Below are 23,319 nucleotides of genomic sequence, written 5' to 3'. Positions count from 1 at the left end.
AGTTATTACACACTTTAATGCTCTACAAGTCTATTCATAATATTGACTAATAATAATACGAATGAATTTTATTCTGTTTTAAATTTGACTTTTTTTGTTATACAGGAGTTCTAATAGACTTCATATCAGTCCCGGTGACCGTAGGCTTCACGTCAGCAACATCTGTAATCATCGCTGTATCACAATTAAAAGGATTATTGGGACTAAAATTCAAATCTGGTGGATTTTTAGATACAATAGCCAAGGTATGCATTTGAACTAAAAATAAGTAGGTATACTTTATTTATGACTTTGTCACGCTACAACAACAATTTTACATTTTTTTATATTAAGGTAATAAATATTTCATGCGCAGTTATTCACATTTTGTTACACGTGATAGATATTGTAATTGGATATAGTAGTTGCCACATGTTATATTTATATCTTATTTATTAATTTATTGATATGTCACGTTAGAAGTCAATTAAAAAATAAAAACCAAGTGAGAATAATATTACGAGAGTACCTAATATGAGATTACAAAACCAACAGACTAATAATAACTCAACGTTTAGTTATAAATCTGTTTGTCACTGTTTAATTGGTATATTAAATAATCTTATAGTGTCTTTTTATCATAATTATTCGTTCATAAACACAATAAAATTAGAATTAATAATATTCAATAATACATTAACCGTTCAATAAAGAAGTTTAGCGATCTGTTAATATTCAATATTTATGAATTATTGCATTAAATGTGTTCTGACGTATCAGTGACCTATTACAATATTAATCATGGAATAAATTTGATTAAATACCATTAAAAATATTTCTTTTATAGCTAAAATATATTTGGAAGTATAATTTCCTATACTATAGTGATGACAAGGCAACCTACGGCCATCCAATGGTAAAATGTTACCGTAGCTTATAGTCGCCTGAAACACCAGGAGTATCAACTGGACATTGCCAGTCCTTAAGAAATCCTTCTAGAAATGCTCCGTGCTGTTGTCTCTAAAGAAGACCTCAGCAGACAGTTCATTCCACAATCTGAGTGTAAACGTGAAACTCATCTGAAACCACACTATCCGTAATCAGTTAGATTCTACGGTGTATAAATGTATTCCTTTTCAATGACAAGCGGAAGTTTTTGGTGTTAGAATATTATTATGTATCATTAACGTAATTACTTCACTATGGAAACACTTCAGTAATTATTCATTAATAACTCTAAACTCTTTACCATATTGAGCCTTAGAGAATTTAAGCAAACATCCCAAAAGTCTAATGATAAGAAAAGAAAGAATGTAGTGAATTTAATATATTTTGGTGGTTAACTCTTACACTGTGTTTTTTATATTTCAGGTGATTGTAAATATACCAAATGCGAAATTAGCTGACACCGTTTTAGGTTTATCGTGTATAATTATTCTACTGCTTATGCGTGTAAGTATAAGTCTGTACATATAAAAATATTGATTTTTCTATACTATTGTTATGGGATACGAACGACTTACAACCTCACTCAACTGGGAGGAAGGCGATTGTTAGTAATATGGACTAATAACACCATTCCTAGAAATGTATTATGTCCGATTGACTCAACGCGAGACCCCTTGGAAACCATCGTAATTGCCATTTTGTCAAGATGGGCTAACTGACCTGACTTCATGATCCATAAAAAAACTTCTTAACTCACCGTGGAACTCGTACATATATTTCTGTACCACTTTTTCTTCTAAGATATTTATATGATTATTTTTTTGTTCCAATAAAAAAATACAATAAAATGTATTTGTTTTCTTTTACAGAAATTAAAAGACTTAAATGTACCTCCGAGCCAGAAAGTTTTAAAAAAAAGTCTGTGGTTATTATCGACATCTAGAAATGCCATCATAGTTGTGCTATGCTCCTTGATGGCATTTATGTTTGATATATATTCTATGTCGCCATTTAATCTTAATGGTCTTGTAAGGTAAGAATTACATTTTACCTAACAGATAATAACCTAAAAATTAATTATTAGATAGTCTCAGTACTATAAGTTATTATTTAAATGATACCCCCTTACGTAATAAAATATCTTGTTTTTGTATGTCTCAATACATTTGCCAATTATTTTCATTATATATTTTTTTTCTTTTATTTTATAATCTACTAACTGTTGACCCGTCTATATTATCTGATATTTATTATGTCCGTCTTTGTGATATAAACTATCTTTACGTCAAATTTCATTAGGACCTTTAGTAGTAGTAAGTTAATAAAACGACACACACATTTATAATAGTTTCTTACAAAAGGGGAAGAAAATGAATGCCTTTTTCATTTCTCATTACATTACTCTAATTTTTGTAACTCTTTATTCCTTCTACATATTGCACACCATACTTTGGTCCCATTATTATTTTATATATAATTGTTGAAGGTTTTTTTTTAATTTTAATTTTATGCTAATTTATAATCCGTACCTGTATCAACCTAATAATTTTGAATGTTAAAATTATTATTCTTAATTGTCTATTGCCACTTGGGACATTACTTGTCACTACTGCATTTGTGAACGATGAAGGGTCATGAAGGACATAGTTCCATTAACGCAGGTGCAGATATTGTAATAAATAAAAACAACTTCTTTCTTTCAGAGAAGGTCTTCCAAGTTGGAACATGCCACCATTCACTACGTGGCATGAAGGAAGAGAGGTGTCTTTTGTTGAAATGTGTTCAAATCTTGGCTCGTCCATAGTTTTAGTTCCTATTATAGGTGTATTGGGTAATGTGGCGATTGCTAAAGCATTTGGTAAGTACAGTAATAAATATATTAAACGAAGCTTTTAAAAATATTCCTTCACTTATTTATATTTTTTATGTCTATTGCTCTTACATTTGAGATTAAAAATACGAGTATACGTAGGTGAAAAAATTAATTTAATTAAATTGTAACAGTGCATGATTGTTTTTTTGTAATATGTTTTTATATATTTTTCCATTCTCTTCTGTATCTATACCTTTAACACTTGAAAACTGTGCGTTTAATATTAGTTATTAATAGAAAAGTAGTTTATAATAATTATTATAAGTAAAATACAAACCTTTACACTTCAATCATAGGATTAATTATATTTTAGGCACTTTATGGCTCACAAAAATTAAATCTCTCTTACAATTAAATTTTTTCTTCAGCTAGTGGAGAATCAGTGGACGCAACACAAGAACTGTTTACACTATCTCTCTCTAACATATTGGGTTCATTCGTAGGCGCTATGCCTATCACTGGCTCATTCTCTCGCAGCGCGGTGAACCATGCTAGTGGTGTTGCTACACAATTTGGGAGCCTCTATACTGGTAAGTTAATCTACAAATAAAAATATGAAGTTGTAATATGCCCACGTCAATATCTTAGCCGTTCTAAGTCGCTTTTATATTTAACATACAATATTGTCCTGAATCTATCTATATAGTAAAAATTGAAATAGAAAAAAGGAAGAGTTTTTTATCGTTATAATAATGTAATTTGAATAAATTAAAGATATAGTCTTCAATGGCTTGATTAGGTGGAACTTGATGTTAAATTTCTCGACCACATTTTAATGGGGTTCACCCGAAACTATATACCTACCCAATTAAAAATTCCCTAACGCAAAGATACATTTAAAACAATACAAATTAAAAGAATACATTTATTTAAATAGAATATGTCTGAACTATAACTGCCTGAATAATATAAATAAAACTAAAAATTCAGTAAGATGCTTTACATTATTATGGAATTTGGGTCTTGCTAAACAACACTATAACAGAAATTATTTTTTTTTATTACAATCATGTGATTCTGATTAACTAGAGTCTCATGTAATAAAATACTCTTTTATTTTATAGGTATCCTGGTATTACTGGCACTTAGTCTACTGACTCCGTACTTCTACTATATTCCCAAAGCTTCGCTTGCTGCCGTCATAATTTGTGCTGTGATATTTATGATAGAATATGAGGTAAGTTATATATATAATAAAATATCATTGTCCCATTATTTTATATATGTACTGGCCGACCTGGCCAAAATTGTTTTGCAATATAAATTATGTGTAGTTAATTTTCAAGTAAACTATTTTCTTTTATTATTTGTCTGTTTCTTAATTGTCTTCTTTGTCACCACGAAGAAACACGTAATATACGAATACTGCATTTTGTTTTAAGTGTAAAAATTATGCTATTTATTATAATGATTACACTCAGTCGAGCAAAATATTTTCTGCTATATGAAATCAATGTCTTCATAGGATGATTTGTATAATAGATATAAACATAATTTTCATATATGATCCAATTTCTAGGTTATTAGTGACTTATTGCTTTCAGGTTGTGAAACCTATGTGGAGGTCTCGGCGTGCAGACCTTGTACCTGCGTTTGCTACATTTGCCTTGTGTCTTACTGTGGGAGTGGAGTTAGGCATCCTCGCCGGAGTCGCCGTGAATGTCATGTTTCTCTTATACCCCAGTGCAAGGCCACAGCTTGAAGCTGAAATTATTACGGTAACTATTCAGTTTAATTATTTAACGAGCTATTTTTAATGAATTTAAACTCACAGTGTAATACAAAAAATATCATGAACTATATCAATGTATAACACAAATTGTTTTTCGTCACTCATTAGTGTAAAATAAATTATTACTCCTAATGTAAAAATTAAGCCTATTTAATACCATCCATACTAATATTATAAATGTGAAAGTGTGTCTGTCTGTCTGTCTGTTACCTTTTCACTTCTAATGGCTAGAACTAGATAGAGGCTATTTTTTATCAAAAAGAATTAAAGTATATAATATAAAAAATTGAATCTCTAAATATTATTATTTTGTTTCAGAATGCATCAGACTTGAAATATTTACTAGTAACGGTAGGCAATAGCTTATACTTTCCTGGTGTGGAATATATTCGTCAATACGTAGAACGAGCTGCGAAGAAGAAAGGTGGCTGCAGCATGCCAGTGGTCATCGACTGCAGATACGTTCTTGGTATGTCTTATATAAAATTATAATATACCGACTTAAACTGACTAGTCTGCGTAGCTATCTTTGCCTCACCCATTCGAACCTTTAAGCAGTTTAATTTTTTTAAGCATTTTTGGGTTGATGTGTGAGCAATGGCAGTGCAGTTACGGAGAACCGATTCATAATTAATTACAACCCATGACATATACCACAGGCGTTTTACAGGGTGATGTTATTGTAGTGCTATTCATAAATATAGGTTACCAGTGTCCATCGTCAGTTTCTTTGCCAAAAATATAAACCTAAAGTGTATCTGTCTGTATATAATTTATCACAAAGAATGGACATAAACTATCTGTTATCAAAAAAAAGCTTATAACAGCTAGAGTTATACATACGTATGGTTAATTGCTGTGGGATATATATATAAATATGGTATATATACGAGCAGACTCTGTAATTCTAAAAATGACATAATACTTGAAAATGTAATATACATTCTTTGTTGATGTTTATCACAGGTGCTGACTTTACAGCCGCTAAGGGTCTCTGTGCACTATCAAACTCTTTATCGTCTCGTGGTCAACCATTAGTGTTGTTATCACCAAGAGCTAGTGTCGCTTCAGTGTTCAGTGGCGCGGGATCTAGTGTTGTACTCGTACTTACACCCAATGAATTAGACGCCACACTAGAAGGTAACAATGCTTCCTTATACGAATATTGTCAACTAATTGCCGGCCTCGTTTTAGCACACTGCTTTACTTCCGATGGTTGCGAGTTTCGATTCCTTGCACGGTGCAAACATTTCTATTCATGAGTATGATTGTTTGTATGGTGTCGTATCATCGTTTGATCTGGGTGTATTCCATGTATATTAAGTATATAATATGTATACAAAAAAAGTATCTAAGTATTTATATCCGTTGTCTAGTACCCATAACACAAGCTCTACTTACCGTGGGACTAGATAGTGCTGTGTTAATTGGCCAAAGTTATTTATTTATTATTTTAATTGCATCCTCTGGCACTGTCTGACAATAAATAAACTGGACCATTAACTTCATGAACTTAGTAACTATTTAAACACATTGGCTCACGTATTAATCTAATATTTTTAAAATGTATTATATATTGACAAGTTTTTTTTAATAAATGGCACTGTATAATAGTGCCCAGTGGTTTTATTTATATAATCATTAAGAATATACTCGTACATCATTTAATAGGTCTTAGGCACGACCAATTTTTAAAGATATGAAACTAATTTCTTCATAACCTTTGTTGAACTAATAAAAGATCATTGTCATAATTGATTAATATCGCGATATATTTTATCGTTTTAATACGGCTAATTAAACCTAATTAAACGATAAAAAAATCTTAATCGGTAACTTTATCTCTTTGATTGGCCTTATTAATCGTAAAGTAAATTATAACTGGTGTATAATTATGTACTTATTTAGTAAGTTTATGATAACTTCGCTACTACCACACAATATCGTGAGTGTGTGTGTTTTATACGACTGGGAATGGCAAATATACTTACTTTATAGTATATTAACTCAACTACACTCCTTACTTACATACATGTGGGAACATGATCAATCTGGTAACAAATCGCGTCATTCTTTACTTGATATCAAGAAAGCTAAATACTTTCATAGGCTTATTTAAATTTCGAATATCAATGCATAAACAAAAGAAAAATATATCCAATCGGAAAATATTTTTTTTAATGCATGAGAATGACGCTAGGGCACCAGTGTAAGCTGATGTGTTAATGATTAAGTCAGATCAATTAACAGTCGTGGTAAATTCGCCTAGATCACAGTGCCTTATTTGGTCTACTAACTAGTAATATAAATATATTTTTTTCCCCCCTAAAAAGGAGATTGGATAATATTTTTATTCTATGCTTCATATTCTTTCAGATCTCACGAGCCAAATGCCTAGAGTTACGGTACAGACAACAGGAAGTGTTACCCCACCACCTAATTATGATTCTATAAATCAAATAGACGACGAAGTTACAGATATAATTGTATCTAAAGAACAGAACAGTATTCCCTTATTACTTAACAGTAGAGCAAATGACGTAACGAAATCTTACCCCAGCGAAGTGAATGACACGTGATTTGAATGGCGTATCCTCCGGGTATTGTTTTAATATAAATATATATGAAGATTTTTAATGGATTGGGTATTGTCGAGTGAAATAATATGTTATACAAATGGTTATTGAATTTTCGAGAATTTCAATGACAAACTAGGAAATTGTTAATATGACAACGTAAAGAAAAGTTTGAACTATTTCTAGTGTTGTACCTGAACGCAAGTATAGTTATTTTCAGTAATATATATACAAGAACATTTGACATTATTAGTGCACTCGAAAATAAATGTTTAAATATAAAGTAGTTAATTGGAAATCTAAAATATATACCTTATACAGAAATACTATTGTTGATATATGTATACATAATTAATTTGCACCGTTCATACTACAGTTCCTTATACTACGGCAACTACAGTAATTACTTATTATATATTTATTATGTGTAATTTCTAAATGCAGGGTATTTTAATTAATGATACTATCACCCAGTCATATAACGTAGGTATTTGTAAATAATTGAATAACAATAATAATATAGTGTAATTATATGTGGATATTGTTTAACTTTATCCAAATGGCTCGGTAATTCCAAAGAAGCAAAAGCAATTACCTTAATAAACAACAGAGCAATATAAGGCACAAGTTCTTTAAATCTTGTTTCAACATGTCTTCCACATGATAAAAGCGACGCTAGAACAGCTGTCAAATGTTAGTTGATTGCCATCTCGCTCTTGTATATTCTATAAATACGAAACATATAGCTTTACCCGCGTTAGCAAATATTTATATTATTGTGTGTGAGTTTATAGTTTGTAATATATTTGTCATTTTTAAAACTACCTCAGGGTTAACAATATTATTACTTACTATCTTAGATTCTCAAATTCATATTTTTATTCAATTTTATGATTGCTCAGACAGATTATTTTTTTTAGTATATTACAAAATATTAAGTTTATTATATGCAAAGGTATTCCTACTGAGCAACAACAATAACTACCTTTCATATATAATTATATTTACATATTAATATAATAATAGATATCATTGTATAAATGGAACTATATTTTATTTATATATTAAATATGTACGTCATTATTTTTTAAATTTCAACTTACAAATTTCGATACGCTTTTTATTCAAATTATTTTTCAATTTCTATATGTACAAATTATAAGTAGCAAATAAATTTCAATGCATTGTTTTATTAAATTCATTTCTCAATTATAATTAGATTTTAACGCAACGACACTGTTAAATAGATAACTGTACGAATATGTTATATACATGAACATGACATGTTTATGTACGATTGTGTATTCTTTTTATAACTACAAGACTTCTTTAAATTCTTAATATTAAATTCTCGAAGCAATTGATTGGTAGATACTTAATTATTTCATGTAAGTTATTATGTTCTTTTAGTTTTATGTAAATAAGTGTACTATTTTTGTAACATGATGAAAGTGTACTGCATGAATATTTAGTTATATTTCCTATTATTTTAAAGTAGTAGAAAACGAAGTGGTGGTATTGAAAATTACTTTAAAACATAAGCACTAGTTGTGTTGTGACTAAGTTACTACTGCCAGAAATTAATGAGGCTAAACTTTCGTAAGAAATGTACAAAATAGAATTGTATTAGAAATAATATTATAAAACAAGTGCTTCCGTTGACAAAAATAAGACACAGTGCAATTCCTCTTATTGTAACTACAGAGTCATATAGGGTATATCGTGACAAAAGCCTGTAATACCATTAATTAAACTGGAAAAAAATCGTTTAGAAACAAACTAGAATTATTACAATTAATTTTGAACTATCCGTACTAAATTGATCAAATGACTATGCACTTTGTATGGAGGATAAAATATATTTTCATCTTTCGACTTTCTTTCTTGTCAAAAGCAGTTTTAAGAGTATTCTATCTAACTTTCGGTTTAGTATATCCTCTAAGACTAATCCTATATAAATACTGAATTAATTCATTATCTATTTAGTCCAAAGTAAGACATTTACCAGTATGACTATTAATGCTAAACTAGTTATAACGAGTATAACCACCGATGAGAGAAAACTTAACTTATTGAAAGTGGCATCATATTACCTCCATTGTGCATATATGAAATATATACTGTCTGTCTTTACCTTCTATATACAACGCTTAGAAAATCCTGGAAATCCCATTTAAAACATACATTATGTCTAAACATAATGTATATTTTAAATGGGATTTCCAGATAATGTTATTTTAAACATGTAGAATATATGTATAATCTTATTTTTTATATCATATATGTGCACAAAAAGTTAATAATTTACATTGTATAGGTACTTATGTGACTTTTGTTACAGGAATAAAATTAATTTTAAGATTTGTTGCGTGTAATACGTTTAACTTAAATAACAAGTATGAAATTTATAATTATTAATATCTGTATTAATATTAACATAATGTATTTACTAATAGACTTGCAAGAAATGTTAATCATTTAATTGTTTGTTTGAATTTATTAATTGTGTAATACATTTAATATTTTTTTATGTTACCATATCATATCATATCAAAATTCATTCTGCTCCTGTATGGAGAAATTGTATCTTTGCTTGTTTATTTTTATATCAGCTTATGTTATTAAGTATGCAAATTTTATACTATTGTAATGATTTTTTATGTATATTGAATACATACACAAGAAATCTTATTTTCATATTACATCGGTAGGTACTATTTATATAAAAAAGACGAGTGAAACCTAATTGCAATTTATTATATAAATAATTTATAATTTTGTTACCAATATAAAAACTGTCCTATTGTTTATAACCAAAAATATACTGCACATGAATGCATATGAATAAAAATATTTTTTCTTTCATTTCCAATTTATATCTTTATCACTTAGCCCTTTGATAATCCCAAATAAATTCTTCAAAACATTTCTTGATGCCATATTTTCTTTTACCTACTAATAAGCAAATTATTTCAGGAGTAGCAATAAACAAAAAGGTAGCACTGAATAAAAATGTGTGTCAAATTGAATAATAATTTAATTTTCTATGATCTATAAAATTCGTTATAGTTTAAAATTAATATAAATTAAACATTTCATTTATAGTTTCTTAGCACCATATGAACTAAATGTAAAGTTATAAATGCACTTTCTGACTATGAAATAATGAGTATCATATAAATCAGTAGATACTTGATTACAATTATACTTAGCTTAGGTACCTCAACATACCGTTTCCAATCAATTTAATCGTATATTTTTTTATTCAATTACTATAATTAAAATAAATGACATCCTAAATGTACCAAAATTCGTTTCAAATAGATATGTACGTCTCCATAGACACTAACTAATAAATTCATTAAACTATCACCTTAAATAATAATAAATGCATATTCTTGAATATTATACAGTCTCAATTATAATAGCCTATGATTGGAACGTAAGCTTCACAAATTATTGAGCTATGGCATAATGGAACATGGGTTTGGACGCAGATCGAAGTTTTTCGGAAACCACGTGAGCTATCCTCGCGCTGCGTCGCCACGCCAGTTCGCGGGTGCGTTCGTGATTACTATCTACGCGTACCTGAAATTATAAATTTGTTACATTAGTTTAGAAATTCTAAAATGTACATAGAGCACAGTTATTAACTATAAGCCCTAATAGCATCTAACCTTAAAAACAAATAGTAGACGATATAATTATAAAGAAAAACAAAAGTAGATTATACACTTTGTTTCATCAAATTTGTTTGTTTGATAGAAGAAGTAATAATCAAGTAATTGTAATTAATAAATTATAATATTATAGATAATATTAAGGTAATAACTTATATAAACTTTATACTGCGTTAATACTCGTACTATTATGCCAGTCGGGGTATGAAATGCATAAAACACAGTAAATCCCATAAAAGTTTATTGTTTTAGATGTCACTTTTTACTAAACTTACCTACTTGAGTAAGCACTTACGTACTTTTTATCCCAATGGAATATCAAAGATAATAAAATTGTATAAAAAATGTACTAAGTATAAACTAAGAAACGACTTATTAAATATTTTTTTAAGTAAAGATCTACCTGCTTTGGTTGAAGGACTTTGATGGAATGCAACGTAGCTACACCCTGGTTATTGACTCTAAGAGTGAGTTTTCCTGTCATCTCAGCTGTTGTAGCTGTCGCTGATTTTAGTTCCTTTTTAGCTCCTCTACCAACCTGTAAAGGCAAAATATATGTAAATCTTTATCAATTGTAATTTGTTAAGGGATCATCATCATTTCTTCTCCTAATGTTAGGCAAGCTTTATTGACAGTATCTATACTAATATCATTATACGAATTAAAGTAGTATCAGTATGTAAGTTTAACTTTATGCTTTCTAAAAAAGCTACTATATCGACTTTGACTTGTACCATTAGGTATATGTGTTTCTAATTTAGAAATATGCACTAGAACTGTCTAGGGAATGCTAAGAAGGTAAAACTTTTTTACTATTAATTAAATGGAATAAGTAGGTATAACCATATAACTTTTTTAAGGAATATATTTATACCTCTTTCTCTACTCTCAAAATAAGCGGTCCTATTGCAAAGTTACTCTTGACTGTTGTGTGATCCGACATAATGCTGACTGCAACATCGTCAGTTCTCTTCAACGTCGACAGACCGTATAGTGTTCCTTTAGCTCTGGGTTTATTTTTTTCACTTTGTGTTTTTGTCTTGTTCTTATTAACTGGTTTCTTTGCTGTCGTTTTTGTTGGTGGTTTTGGTTTAGGTTTGGGTTTCGATGCCTTTACGGGAGGCTTCGTTCTAATTGTAGTAGGTTTGGCCTTTTCAAGTTTTTCCTTAACTGCTCTAGACTCTGGGGTCACGTTTTGTGTCTTTTCAATTATTCCATTGTTAATTTCAGCTACAGTAACTTGGTCGTCTTCAAATTTCTTGACAGTAGCCACTTCAGGGTTTTCAGTTTGGAGCATTTCCAATTTTTCTTTCGTCTTTTCAGCGGCGCCGGCACGAGCATTGTTCTTTTTCTTATGTGTTGACTTCCTAAAGACACACAACATACATTGATAAACTGAGAATATAACCCAAATATAATAGGGACAACGCAAGGACAATAATATTAAAAGTAACATATATGTGATAGTAAAAATCAGAACAGAATGAGTCCAAAGCAATCTGTATATTTTTAAAATTCTTTATTTGAAGTATAATATTCCATTCAGATAAATAAATACCAAAATAAGTTTCACTTCGTTTTTTTATATCTAAGTATTTATGTAGATTAAACCAACATCTAGCTGTTGTTCACTAATCGTAAATATTATAATGAATCCTTAAGGCAGATAACTTATGAATAAATTGGAAATTAACCAATATACCTAGTAAAAAATATCTAACTTAATAAAACATATATTATCCATTGTCATTCTCTATTTCACAAAATTAAACGGATAAACAGATAAAAGTACATCGAGCAACTTTGTTTTGACTACAAATTTAGAGATAGTTAATTTTTTATTCAAGGTATTTAGCATATTGTTATGTGCTATAAATATAAAATGTCAAACTTACCTTTTATTAGTTTTTTTCTTATTCTTATTTTTGTCCTTTGGCTTTGAGCTTTTCTTGTTAGCGTCGATCGGCTGAAGCTTAACACTGACAGGGTCATAAGACTTTCTTAGTATATCATTCATCTTCTCCAATATGTTGTCGACAAATCTGTTGTACTTGACTATGTACATTGCAGGCACCGGCGTTGGTTTTTTAGTTGGCTCGTTGGATAGAGCTCCTGTGATAATTAATATTTTTTTATGAATATGTATTGTTCGAGGTACTTCGACGCAGCTTGATACTTATTATTTACCGTTGTTACTCAACTGTAAGTGGCTCGGAAATCAGTCAAGTCTAAAATGTAATGGAGTTAATATTCAATTCACTAGAATAGTTTGAAGACTATTTAATAAGCTGAGGAGAGAGTATAGTTTTTAAAAATATATCTATAATTATCAAAAATATCTCGCAGTTAAATATATATAATAGAATAAAAATTTAATATTTTATCATTATTTTTGCAGTACATTTTTCAATAATATATATATATATTTGATAATCTCTTAGAATATATACCAATAGGTATGTGTTTGGTTGTGTGTATATGTATACCATCATTAGCTAGTTCCTAGTAAACACATAATTGAGCCGTGAAGGGTAGTTTGTGGATACTTATATTAAATTATTACGTTTCCAAAATGATGCTTATTTGGGAGTCGAATAATATGGTAGACCTAGACCCAAATAATTAATTTTCTAATTAATGACTGTTATTTATTACTTATGTCAGCACTTGAAACCAGGTATAAATTACTACTTAATGATTTTTCATCGAATATAGGAATACAGTTCGTCCAGCCTAGTAGGAGATTATGTGGAAAAACTTATTTAGTTACTTTGAGTCATGATACCTGATTTATCAATATTATATCAAATTAGATGTTATATTACTTTTTTAATTCCAGTACGATTAGCATGTGTGAAACCACAAATATTCTTATATACAAATATTCACAATTCAGTTCGAAAACCGGACCACCACTATGTACTGGAAGAGTTACGACCTCCTCTATTAGTAGTCCAGATTACGACATATCTGGATAAAACAGGAAGAAGGTGCAGTTATCTGGATGCATTATATAAAAATAGCCTTCTTCCTGCAAACCCTGAGTAGAAAAGAACATTGGTAATAACAGTCAGATAAAATTTGCCATAAAAGTACTTTGAACTATTTTAACATCTTAAGTTAAAACAACTTGTGCCAACTTTTTTCGCTAAAAGAAACTCATTAAATATTTTTATGATGACTACCAAATAGAGAGTTGTCTGTAATGAAAATTTCTCTTTCGTCGAACGTGAAATAACTTTTAATTAATTAATCAGTGACTGTTCCAATTCATGGTATCGAAGCGACATAATATAATTATATAGCATTGCAATTCAATCGAATATTAAAGATTCAAAACACGTCGATGTGGCACGCGAACTAACTGTATCGGTCTCATGTAACCGCAGTTGAATGCTAATACACGCTCACAATTAATACGTCCACTCAACGGTGGATTTTCTATTTTCCACGGGCTAAAGAAACGCGTGCCGAGTCGCAAACATTCGAAGAAATCTAATGACAGCGTACAATTCCTACATAAAATATATCCTTAAAATAAGTTATGTAGCATATTTATTTTAAATCTCCGCAGCAATTAACGAGTGTTTCAATCTACCTATTTATGTTACATGTACTTGTCGCGAAATCCGAGATATATTTAAGCGAAATACTACTGCAATATAATATATTTTCAGTATAATAATCACACACTTTTTTAGAACTAGAGGTAGAAGATAGCTGTTAGACAAAACTAACGCATACTGCGTATATAAAAAGTTATTAATTTTAATATATATATGTAGAGTTGATATTCTCATCATATCATTGTTCCATTAGAGAAAGATTTTAAAAGATTACATAATTTACACAGGAATGTAAAAGAGAGTTCCGTGCGGATAACGTTTCGAGGGTTTTTCTAGTAATTAAAAATTTGTTTTTAGTAATGTTGAATCATTATTGTTCATGACATTCAGTGCATCAGTTTACGCTTCGTTGGCATCTCTAGTGTAAGCATTGTGGTATAATTATTTTGTGTTACTTATGCATCATCTATTTTTATTTTTTATGTGAAAGGAAGCAAATACCGCCAGAACGGGCAAGTGCGCCGGCATACATTAACTACCTACTATGTATTACCGGCAACAAACGAGTTCCATGTGGGTCGAATATGACTCCTCGCGACTCTCCCAGCATTTCACGACGACAAACATTTTAAGTTTCTCTTTTCGCATCTCATTACCTCGTTTTCACTAAGCCGGACGTTGGACACGCAAATTTAGTGGTAAATTCGTCATCAAGTGAGAGTAAACATCTCATGCGATTTACTTTCTATCGGATTCTATCGAAATACGATGGTAAAATTCGTCAAGGTCATCGCTGGGTGCAGCGGAAGCAAGGTCAAAGAAAGTGTCAAGGTTGCAGAAGAAATCGGGCGGGTTCATCGAACGGACAGTGGTCGAGAAAGTAAGCGGCTGCCGCGATAGTAGCCGACCTCGTAACATACATGCATGCCGGACTACTGGAACCACCCGCCGAGCTGCGCCTGCATCCTGCACCCATGTACATATATAGATAGCTATCTTCACCCACTTATAATCTATTAATTAAATCTTGTCTACTCACGATTTCTCTGATGGGATGAGGAAAAGGATTAGAGATTAGATGTGCGTTAGATGATAATATATAGATAAATCGGTCAAAAGGCTAGTTAAATATATCTACAGTTTAATTTTTACAAATATAATAAAATAAATATTATATAACGTTACTACTGAATTAGATAATTTAAAAATAAATGCATAATAATAATAGTTTAAGCCTATAAATATAAACAAATATAATACTAATGGATAAGGGTAAAAGGGCATTTATAAATACTTTACACTGACTAGTCATTTATTTTACAATAAAAATTAAATTAATATCACTAGATAATGTCACTCGATAAGCTGACAAAGAAATTAACTAAGAGGCAACTAGTATTCTGACCGATGTTATTTTGTTTTTAGTTATCATATACTAGTTTATAGTACGCACAAGTCATCTCGAAGGAAAGATAAAAAATTTCACACAACAAATTAGAACAACAGATTTATTTCAAATAAATTGCCACGAGACCAATGTGACATGATCTAGACATTAATTTAACTTAAACTTTTTTCGTTTTCGTACTTACACGTTCACACTTCATTCACTCGCACTTAATAAATAAAATAAATTAAATAGAATAAATAAATAGTCAATAAATAGTTAAGCTAAAGGAGGGGACCACAGGGTCTCTCAGGTGGATTTGGTGACGTGACTTGGCCATGGCTTTCGACGCCGCCTACTCACTATCTGAACTTTTTATGTTCTGAGGCGGTGGCCGCGGCGAATGTCGCTTTGGTTTTCTTAATTTTGCTGATGTGACTCGCTTTTTTTCCAGTCTTTTTTGCATGCGCCGCGACGCTCGCCTTCAACTTTTTAGACTCACGTGGATGCTTAGCGGAGATATTCCTTCCAAGGGCGTCTGTGAGGTCATCTTCGTCATCATCATCATCTTCTTCTTCTTCGTCATCTTCGTCATCTTCAGGGTCAAGGGCATCAGCGATATCGTCCTCTTCATCGTCGTCTTCCTCGGCTTCAGCATCAGCAGCGGCTTCAGCCGGAGCTTCCGCCTCAGCGCTAGCGGGTTCTTTTTGTCCTCCTTCTAATTCATCACTATCTGTAGCAGCTTCTGGTTCCGTTGCTTCTGCATCTTCAGCGGCAGCAGCAACTTCATCAACAGCGGGTGCGGGCGCAGCGGCTACTGTGTCACTTGGGGCGACCACTGGTTGTACCACACCGGTGTCGTCATCGTCGTCGTCATCGTCTTCGCCTAATCAAAAATACATATTATATTAAAATAATTGTGTAAAATAAATATTGCTTATTTTTAAACATGAAAACTGAAAACCAGAAAAGTAGTGACCATTATTACTAAGATTAGATGTTATTTTAAAATTACCTCCTAAGATGTCATCGAAGAATCTTTCCAAATAATCATCATCGTCGTCATCATCTGCCTCATCATCTTCTTCTTCATCATCATCATCGTCGTCATCATCATCATCTCCTGCGTAAAAAAAGAAAATTTATTTCATGTTATAATCACAATTTAGCAAAATATTATCCACATGTAACTTCAAAACTATATTAAAATACTTATATTTTACAGCTATAATAGAAACCTATCGTATTAGAGTATTGTCAATATGAGGACGGCTTATTAACACTATTATCGGTACCTAAACGCAAATAAACTGTTAAACAAACAGTTAAGCAGTACATACACGCGCGGCGCTCTGGTGCGTGACGTTCCTGATCGCCGAGGCTTTCGTCTAGAAAGCAGGGGAGCGTCATTTTCTCTGATTGAGTCTGTTTGAATTAATTAACGATTGAGAGCGCTTGTCACGCTGTCCGCTTCACATTCCGCTTCACATTAGCCCCACTACGTCCTGGTTCTTAGGAATGTACATCGATCAAATGTAACACTTTCGACTATGTATTCGGAAATAAGATTCTGACCACATATAATGGTCTACCTAATATCCTGTATATTCTTATATTGTTATTATATAATATTATCTTTTCATTATAATTTGTACCCATAAAATTACTTTTTTATTGAAAATACTTTAAACAGTCTCTCAGTGGATATGATCACTTTAAGTTGTGATTGAACATCATAAAATATTTCATTCAATACAAGCACAATCATACAGCAATCGCTATAAATCGATATTACTCCTTTTATGTCAATTTATTGCTATTTATGAGGCAATTACCTAGCTATGCTAATAGTTTATATATTTCTCAATCGTATTAGCAATATAGGAATAAGTATAGAGAAATAATGCAGAATATTAGTCTTGTGCAGTGAATGAACCGTAGATATAGCCCCTCTGAATACATGATGTCTACCGTTAGACCTACACATTAACGGTAAAAAATAACTAGAAGAGATGAAAATAGACAAATAGTACTACCACTTATCAAACACTATCTGCAGATTTAACTGTAAATGAATTCTGCTGTAATATAATAAAAATCAAAACTATGTTAATTTTGAAAAATAAATGATTTTTAATAATGTTTCATAACGCGAAAACTTCAAGTAAACATATATTTAAGAAAATAATCATATTTAAAAAAAAAATACTTTCTTATACTAAACTTTGTAGTACGAGGTATCGGCAAATGAATATATTTGAAAAGTTTTACCCACCTGCAAGAGCATCATCGAGGTCTATATCGTCGTCATCATCATCATCATCGTCATCATCGTCATCGTCATCGGCAGATGCAGCAGGAGCGGCGGGAGCAGCTGCAGCCGCTGCCGCTTGTCTACTCACTTCCTTATCCTGCTCCTCTGACCTCACAATGGGGCTTGCCCATGCCGACAACACTAAACAGCAGATCGCCGCTAACAAGAATAACGACCTCATCTCGTATCTGAAACAAACATCACTTTTAATGAACACGAACTGCATCTGGATCGCGACAGTGCCAATCCACATCACTGTGACCACGATCACATCACTATCACACACATATGCACGTGCACTAGTCCACTTCACCTTTTGTCGAACTGTCACTCGAGTCCGGCGGAAGAGATCCGCCCGCGTCCTTCTGTACCGGTGCTAGGGACGCTCTGGCCGTGCTTGGCGAACGGAAACGTTATAGCGGCGGCGTTTTCAACGCGCACTCTTTTATAGAGTTACGTCACATGCAGGGAAGAAAGTAGTGATGGTAGTCGCAATAGCCAAAGATTACCGATCATGCAGAGAGTTGGACGAGATAATATTAATTCAAAATATTACTTTTGGTTTTTTAAAATATTAAAATATCATGAAGTAGAACTACCATTCATAAAATTTTACTAAATTAATAAAAGGAATAGTAAAACAGAATATATAATACAAATCATAGAAGGATACATGATATACCCGCAGATTTTCACTGACTATTATGATCACAGAAGATAGATTTTTTATACCACGAGGATACCAAAAGAAATATATTGTATTACCTGTAAAAATCATGAGTCTGTGGAACCGACCCGCAGGAGATGATACACATCTCTTGTTTCACAAACTATGAGACTAACAAATATAACTCATGTTTCAAAGAATCAATTACAAGTGTGTTATTTGATTCTTTTTAACCGGATATAGTATTATATATAAATAAAGAAATACTAATGTCCAATTAAAAGACGACGATACTATTTTAAGCTATAGAATAGTATCATCCTTTGCTATAAATCAACAACGATAGAAAGAAAGAAATCATTAAAATTATTTTTACAGTTATTGTACTCTTTTTACTATTGATATTATAATTGGACAGTACTTACGGTATTATTACTATTATGGTAATATAATTGAAATATTATTACTATTCCATTATATGTTACTGTCTCTGTGATCAACTTCCTTAGTCTTTAAAATTCAAACCTTTCTCAACAATTTTTATTCTATCTTTCTTTGCTTAGCAACCTATGTAGTTTCCATGTTTGTTATAATTGTAACTCGATTTGAGTCTTGTTAGACTAATACATGTATTTATACTAAATAATATAACATTCTGATATATCTTGATATTTTAACTATTCTTCTGAGTAAAGAAATCGTTTAAAAATACATAAGTTACGAAAGTGGTTTTTTATATCTTCTAGGAATCTGTCAACGCCACTTATACCAATATACTTATTGCAACTTTTAATACGTGATATTTTGCAACATTATGTTTTCCCACAAATTTACGTAGTAGAATACCGTAGCTTTCTTTAAATAAAAAGAGTAATTTATAGAATATTTTATTTGTCTATGATATTTTTGATCATTTTCACAGGATTATCTTTCATGGTAAATAATAGTTAGAACCTCTGAACTAAATTTAAAGATTTTTAAAAATAGAAAGTTCCGCCATTCTCGAATAGTCTAGGATATTAATATACTTTAATGAAATTTCGGATAAACAGATTAAAATAAACTATACCTCCTTATACAGGTAGGTCATGTTACTTTTAAATTTTAGTTTTTGTAAAATATTATATGTTAGACATATATAATAATAATTAGAATTCATAATCTATGATCGAAAAGGGGTTGGTTCAGAGTGACACATTAATTTATTCAACTTATTTACTGACTGGCCATGTCTTCACAGAGAAATGTGTGAGCATTGTATGTGTGAAGTTAGAATCTTAAAATATTTTGAACATTAGTATGAGGAGACCGGCCCCATACTTTCACTTAAGGTTATGTATGTAAACGGGCTCTAAGTGTAATTGATAATGTGACGTAAATACTAGCAATTATGTATCGGTTGTCAAGGCTTGCCCTCGGGTTCTCAAACTATTGCAATACAGGTTATGTTATTCTCCTATTTATAAAAAAAAACTGACAGAGAATCAAGACAATAATGTAGCCTACATATGCTCAATTGTTAATATATTTTAATATTTTTTCAAATATATTACATTTATGTTATATGTATGTATGTATGTATATAAAAATTACGTTATAAATTTACTATCTTGGGAAACTTATCTTCCGGTGAGCACATGGAAATGTTTTTTAAGAATCCTTTTATTCCATCTATAAATAAAGTAACATGTTCTTTGTAAAAATCTACGGTAGATAGATTTGTCATAATAATATTCGTAATTATTAGAATATAATTTTGCTTTTTTAATTTTAGGTTATAAGTATATACTTTAACTATTTCTATAATGGTTATTTATATCATTACATTTTTTTTTTAAATCGCAAGTAATTTATTACAGTACCATAATACATTCAGACCGAAATGTGTTTATATTTGTTTAGAACACAGGCACTTAATAATTATTATAGTTTTATTTCTAAATATAGGTATATGATACACTTTGGTATACTTTAAAAATAGTTTTAGCTAACCTCAATCGTCACATACTAGTGAAATCAATGTTTCATTTCATTAGTATAAGTGCATCGTTAAAGTAAATTAATAATTGCTAATAATTCAAAAATATAATCAGATTACTGAAATTTCAATAATATTTTATCATTTGTACTTCAATTATTGGCCTTCAAAGACTTTAATCTTTACTTATAAAGCAGATAAGATAAATTTAAAGTCGACAAAGAAATTTAAAAAAAGTCTATTTCGGTCTCTATGTCTATAGGTAGTTTGACATCGCGACTCTTCAACCAAACCTAGAAAGGTCTAAACCCGTTTTTGGTATTGTAGGCGTCCACAAATATTTGTATGCGGCTTGTGAATGGACCTCGAGGACTTTCTCTCGCTCAAACCGATACACTCACACTTATAAAGAAACTTGTGTACACATGCTATTCATGTTGCAGTTAATTGTTGAAATATTCAAGATTCAGTTATTTTCAACATACATAAAATATGTAGTAGATATTTTAATTATGAGATAAAATATAGAATCGGATTTGGAAAATTCTTTTGTTCTTATAAAAAATATGAATATAATTATTAAAAACTTGAAAAGATGCAATTTCTTTGCCTTATATTTATTTATTGTTAATGTGTCTGTAATAGGTTTTACTTTTAATTTTTATTGTACAATAAAATGTTACTGCCTCGATGGTTTATCGGTTTAACACATCGGTTTTTTTTCTGATAGTAGCGTGTTCAAATCTTTAAATAGTGCAAGCAAGCATTTCTATACATGAGTATGATTGTTTGTATTGGTCCGAATGTTTTCTATGTATATAATGTATCTATTTACAAAAATAATGTATTTAAATATGTTGTCGAATACCCATAATATAAGCTCTTCATTACAGTGAATAAAAAAAAATAGCTAAATGTATACACATAGACTGTTCAATTCCGTAGTCATTAATGTAAATATCACAGCTATTACCCACAACGTTGCTTTTTTCTAAAATAAATTTACTTTTGTCATAACTAGTGTATAAACAATATCGAAAATTGGAATGCATATAATATTGTACAATAAGCACTGAAAAAAATGAAGGTTAAAGCACAATACCTGCGATATATTCATGATTGAAATGTAATTAATAAAATACATGTATTTTATTTCCTCACCATGAGAGCCTCGTATACGGCAGCAAAATTATGAGTGGTTCAGGTAGGTAGCAAAATTAATTTACTGATGTGTGATCAGTTTATAAAGCATGAAAAATGTTTATACTTATAAAGTACATACAATATATTTTTTAATCATCTTTCAGACATATTTTATATATCCTTATTTATATTTTTACCTGTAACAACAGCACACATTGATAGACCGACCATAAATACAAACACTTCCAAATCGCGCACTTGTTCCGAAGTAAGGTCAATGTATTCGCATAAAGGAGACAGTTACTCCATATTTACAGTTGACAAATTCCGGACTTTTTAGTATCTGCACCTATTTAATCTTAAATACTCTTTCGAAATTGATTTTTAACCACAAAAAATCAAACGGAATGTGTAATTAATTCAAATTAGCCGACAGCGAATAAGGGTCACCGTATATGCCTAAAATAAAATTCTGTAAACCATTATAAATGTTAACTCTCTAATTTAATACCTTTTGAATATCAAACTTTCATTTAAATGAAATTTCTAAAATCTTAATGCCAATATAAATGTGTTTAAAAATTTTTCACGGTAAGTCAGTTAACGAAACTTTATAATTACCAAAAATGGGGTATATATACCTAAGGGATAATTTAGAGAGCTTCTGTTCTATGGTAAGTTCATTCCTTTAGTTCTGCTCGTCAATAGAATCGACCCGCGAGCCAGCAACTATCATGGTTGGCCCACAAACGCGACCGGTTGTCGGTACTTTCTTCGGTCGTTCTCACTTCCGCCTGCGCGCCTCCACGCAACCGGCACGGCAGGACTCGGTGTTACACATGCAAGGATACAGGTTCAGAACCTACTTACCTAATTCCGTACAATTAGCGACGGATACAACCTGTCTTTGCAATACCTTTTTCGTAAATAATAAGAGAAATATGGACATACATTTGATATCGTAGCTAATTAAATATTTTAAATAGCGTTTACTTCCATTCGCGTTGTATTCGCGCTGTAATGATTTTTTGCGAAATCAAAAAGCATTTCGATTGTTTTATTATAATTTATAAGAATTATTCCCATGTTAACACTTTAGAAATTTAATACAAACCTTTAAACATGGAATAGATGTCAATAAGTTGTGCATGTTTTTAAAGCCAGTTCTTAAAATATTACCTGGATAATATTACTAGTAGTATTAATTAAAATTATAATTTAAATAGAATGAAATGTGTACATTGCTTCTTTTACTGTATATCTTTTAATTTTTCTTATGTGAACTGGTGCAAGACAATAATTAACATTATAATATCATGAGAAGTAACAAACTTTATACATAATAAACGTAACTGTCTATGAATTAAGAAGTTTATTATATTTTCGGTCTGTTTAACATTATACAGTACCATATAAATAGTTCTAGAAAATTAGGTGTTATTAACTGTATATACGCAAGCACGAATTAATTTACCT

The 23,319-nt window shown here is 30.6% G+C and overlaps 2 protein-coding genes across 3 annotated transcripts in view; one reads left to right on the top strand and one right to left on the bottom strand.

Moving 5' to 3' along the window:
• Positions 1–7,373, top strand: part of LOC131842702 (sodium-independent sulfate anion transporter-like) — a 28,808-nt gene extending 21,435 nt beyond the window's left edge. For both annotated transcript variants that reach the window (XM_059191280.1, XM_059191281.1), the window contains exons 4-13: positions 106–245; positions 1,351–1,431; positions 1,797–1,960; positions 2,631–2,785; positions 3,169–3,330; positions 3,865–3,977; positions 4,345–4,518; positions 4,851–5,001; positions 5,499–5,672; positions 6,909–7,373. In XM_059191280.1, the coding sequence (XP_059047263.1) occupies positions 106–245; positions 1,351–1,431; positions 1,797–1,960; positions 2,631–2,785; positions 3,169–3,330; positions 3,865–3,977; positions 4,345–4,518; positions 4,851–5,001; positions 5,499–5,672; positions 6,909–7,111 (1,517 nt within the window). In that variant the 3' untranslated portion in view covers positions 7,112–7,373. The remainder of the gene's footprint in view (positions 1–105; positions 246–1,350; positions 1,432–1,796; positions 1,961–2,630; positions 2,786–3,168; positions 3,331–3,864; positions 3,978–4,344; positions 4,519–4,850; positions 5,002–5,498; positions 5,673–6,908) is intronic.
• A 2,828-nt stretch (positions 7,374–10,201) lies between these two features.
• LOC131842539 (germ cell nuclear acidic protein) lies at positions 10,202–18,458 on the bottom strand. Its single transcript, XM_059191110.1, has 8 exons — positions 18,369–18,458; positions 18,017–18,243; positions 16,757–16,864; positions 16,244–16,627; positions 12,684–12,900; positions 11,663–12,155; positions 11,192–11,326; positions 10,202–10,696 (listed from the first exon to the last, which is right to left on the bottom strand). The coding sequence occupies exons 2-8, from the start codon at positions 18,234–18,236 to the stop codon at positions 10,565–10,567; spliced, it is 1,689 nt and encodes a 562-aa protein (XP_059047093.1). The 5' UTR covers positions 18,237–18,243; positions 18,369–18,458; the 3' UTR covers positions 10,202–10,564.
• Between the last annotated feature and the right edge of the window lie 4,861 nt (positions 18,459–23,319).

The sequence above is a fragment of the Achroia grisella genome, unplaced genomic scaffold (genome assembly GCF_030625045.1).
Source record: "Achroia grisella isolate CSIRO2021 unplaced genomic scaffold, CSIRO_AGI_Agris_v1 utg241, whole genome shotgun sequence".
Classification (NCBI taxonomy): Eukaryota; Metazoa; Arthropoda; class Insecta; order Lepidoptera; family Pyralidae; genus Achroia; species Achroia grisella.
The sequence above is the reverse complement of the archived record's forward strand: the minus strand, read 5'-3'. Positions and strand labels throughout refer to the sequence as shown.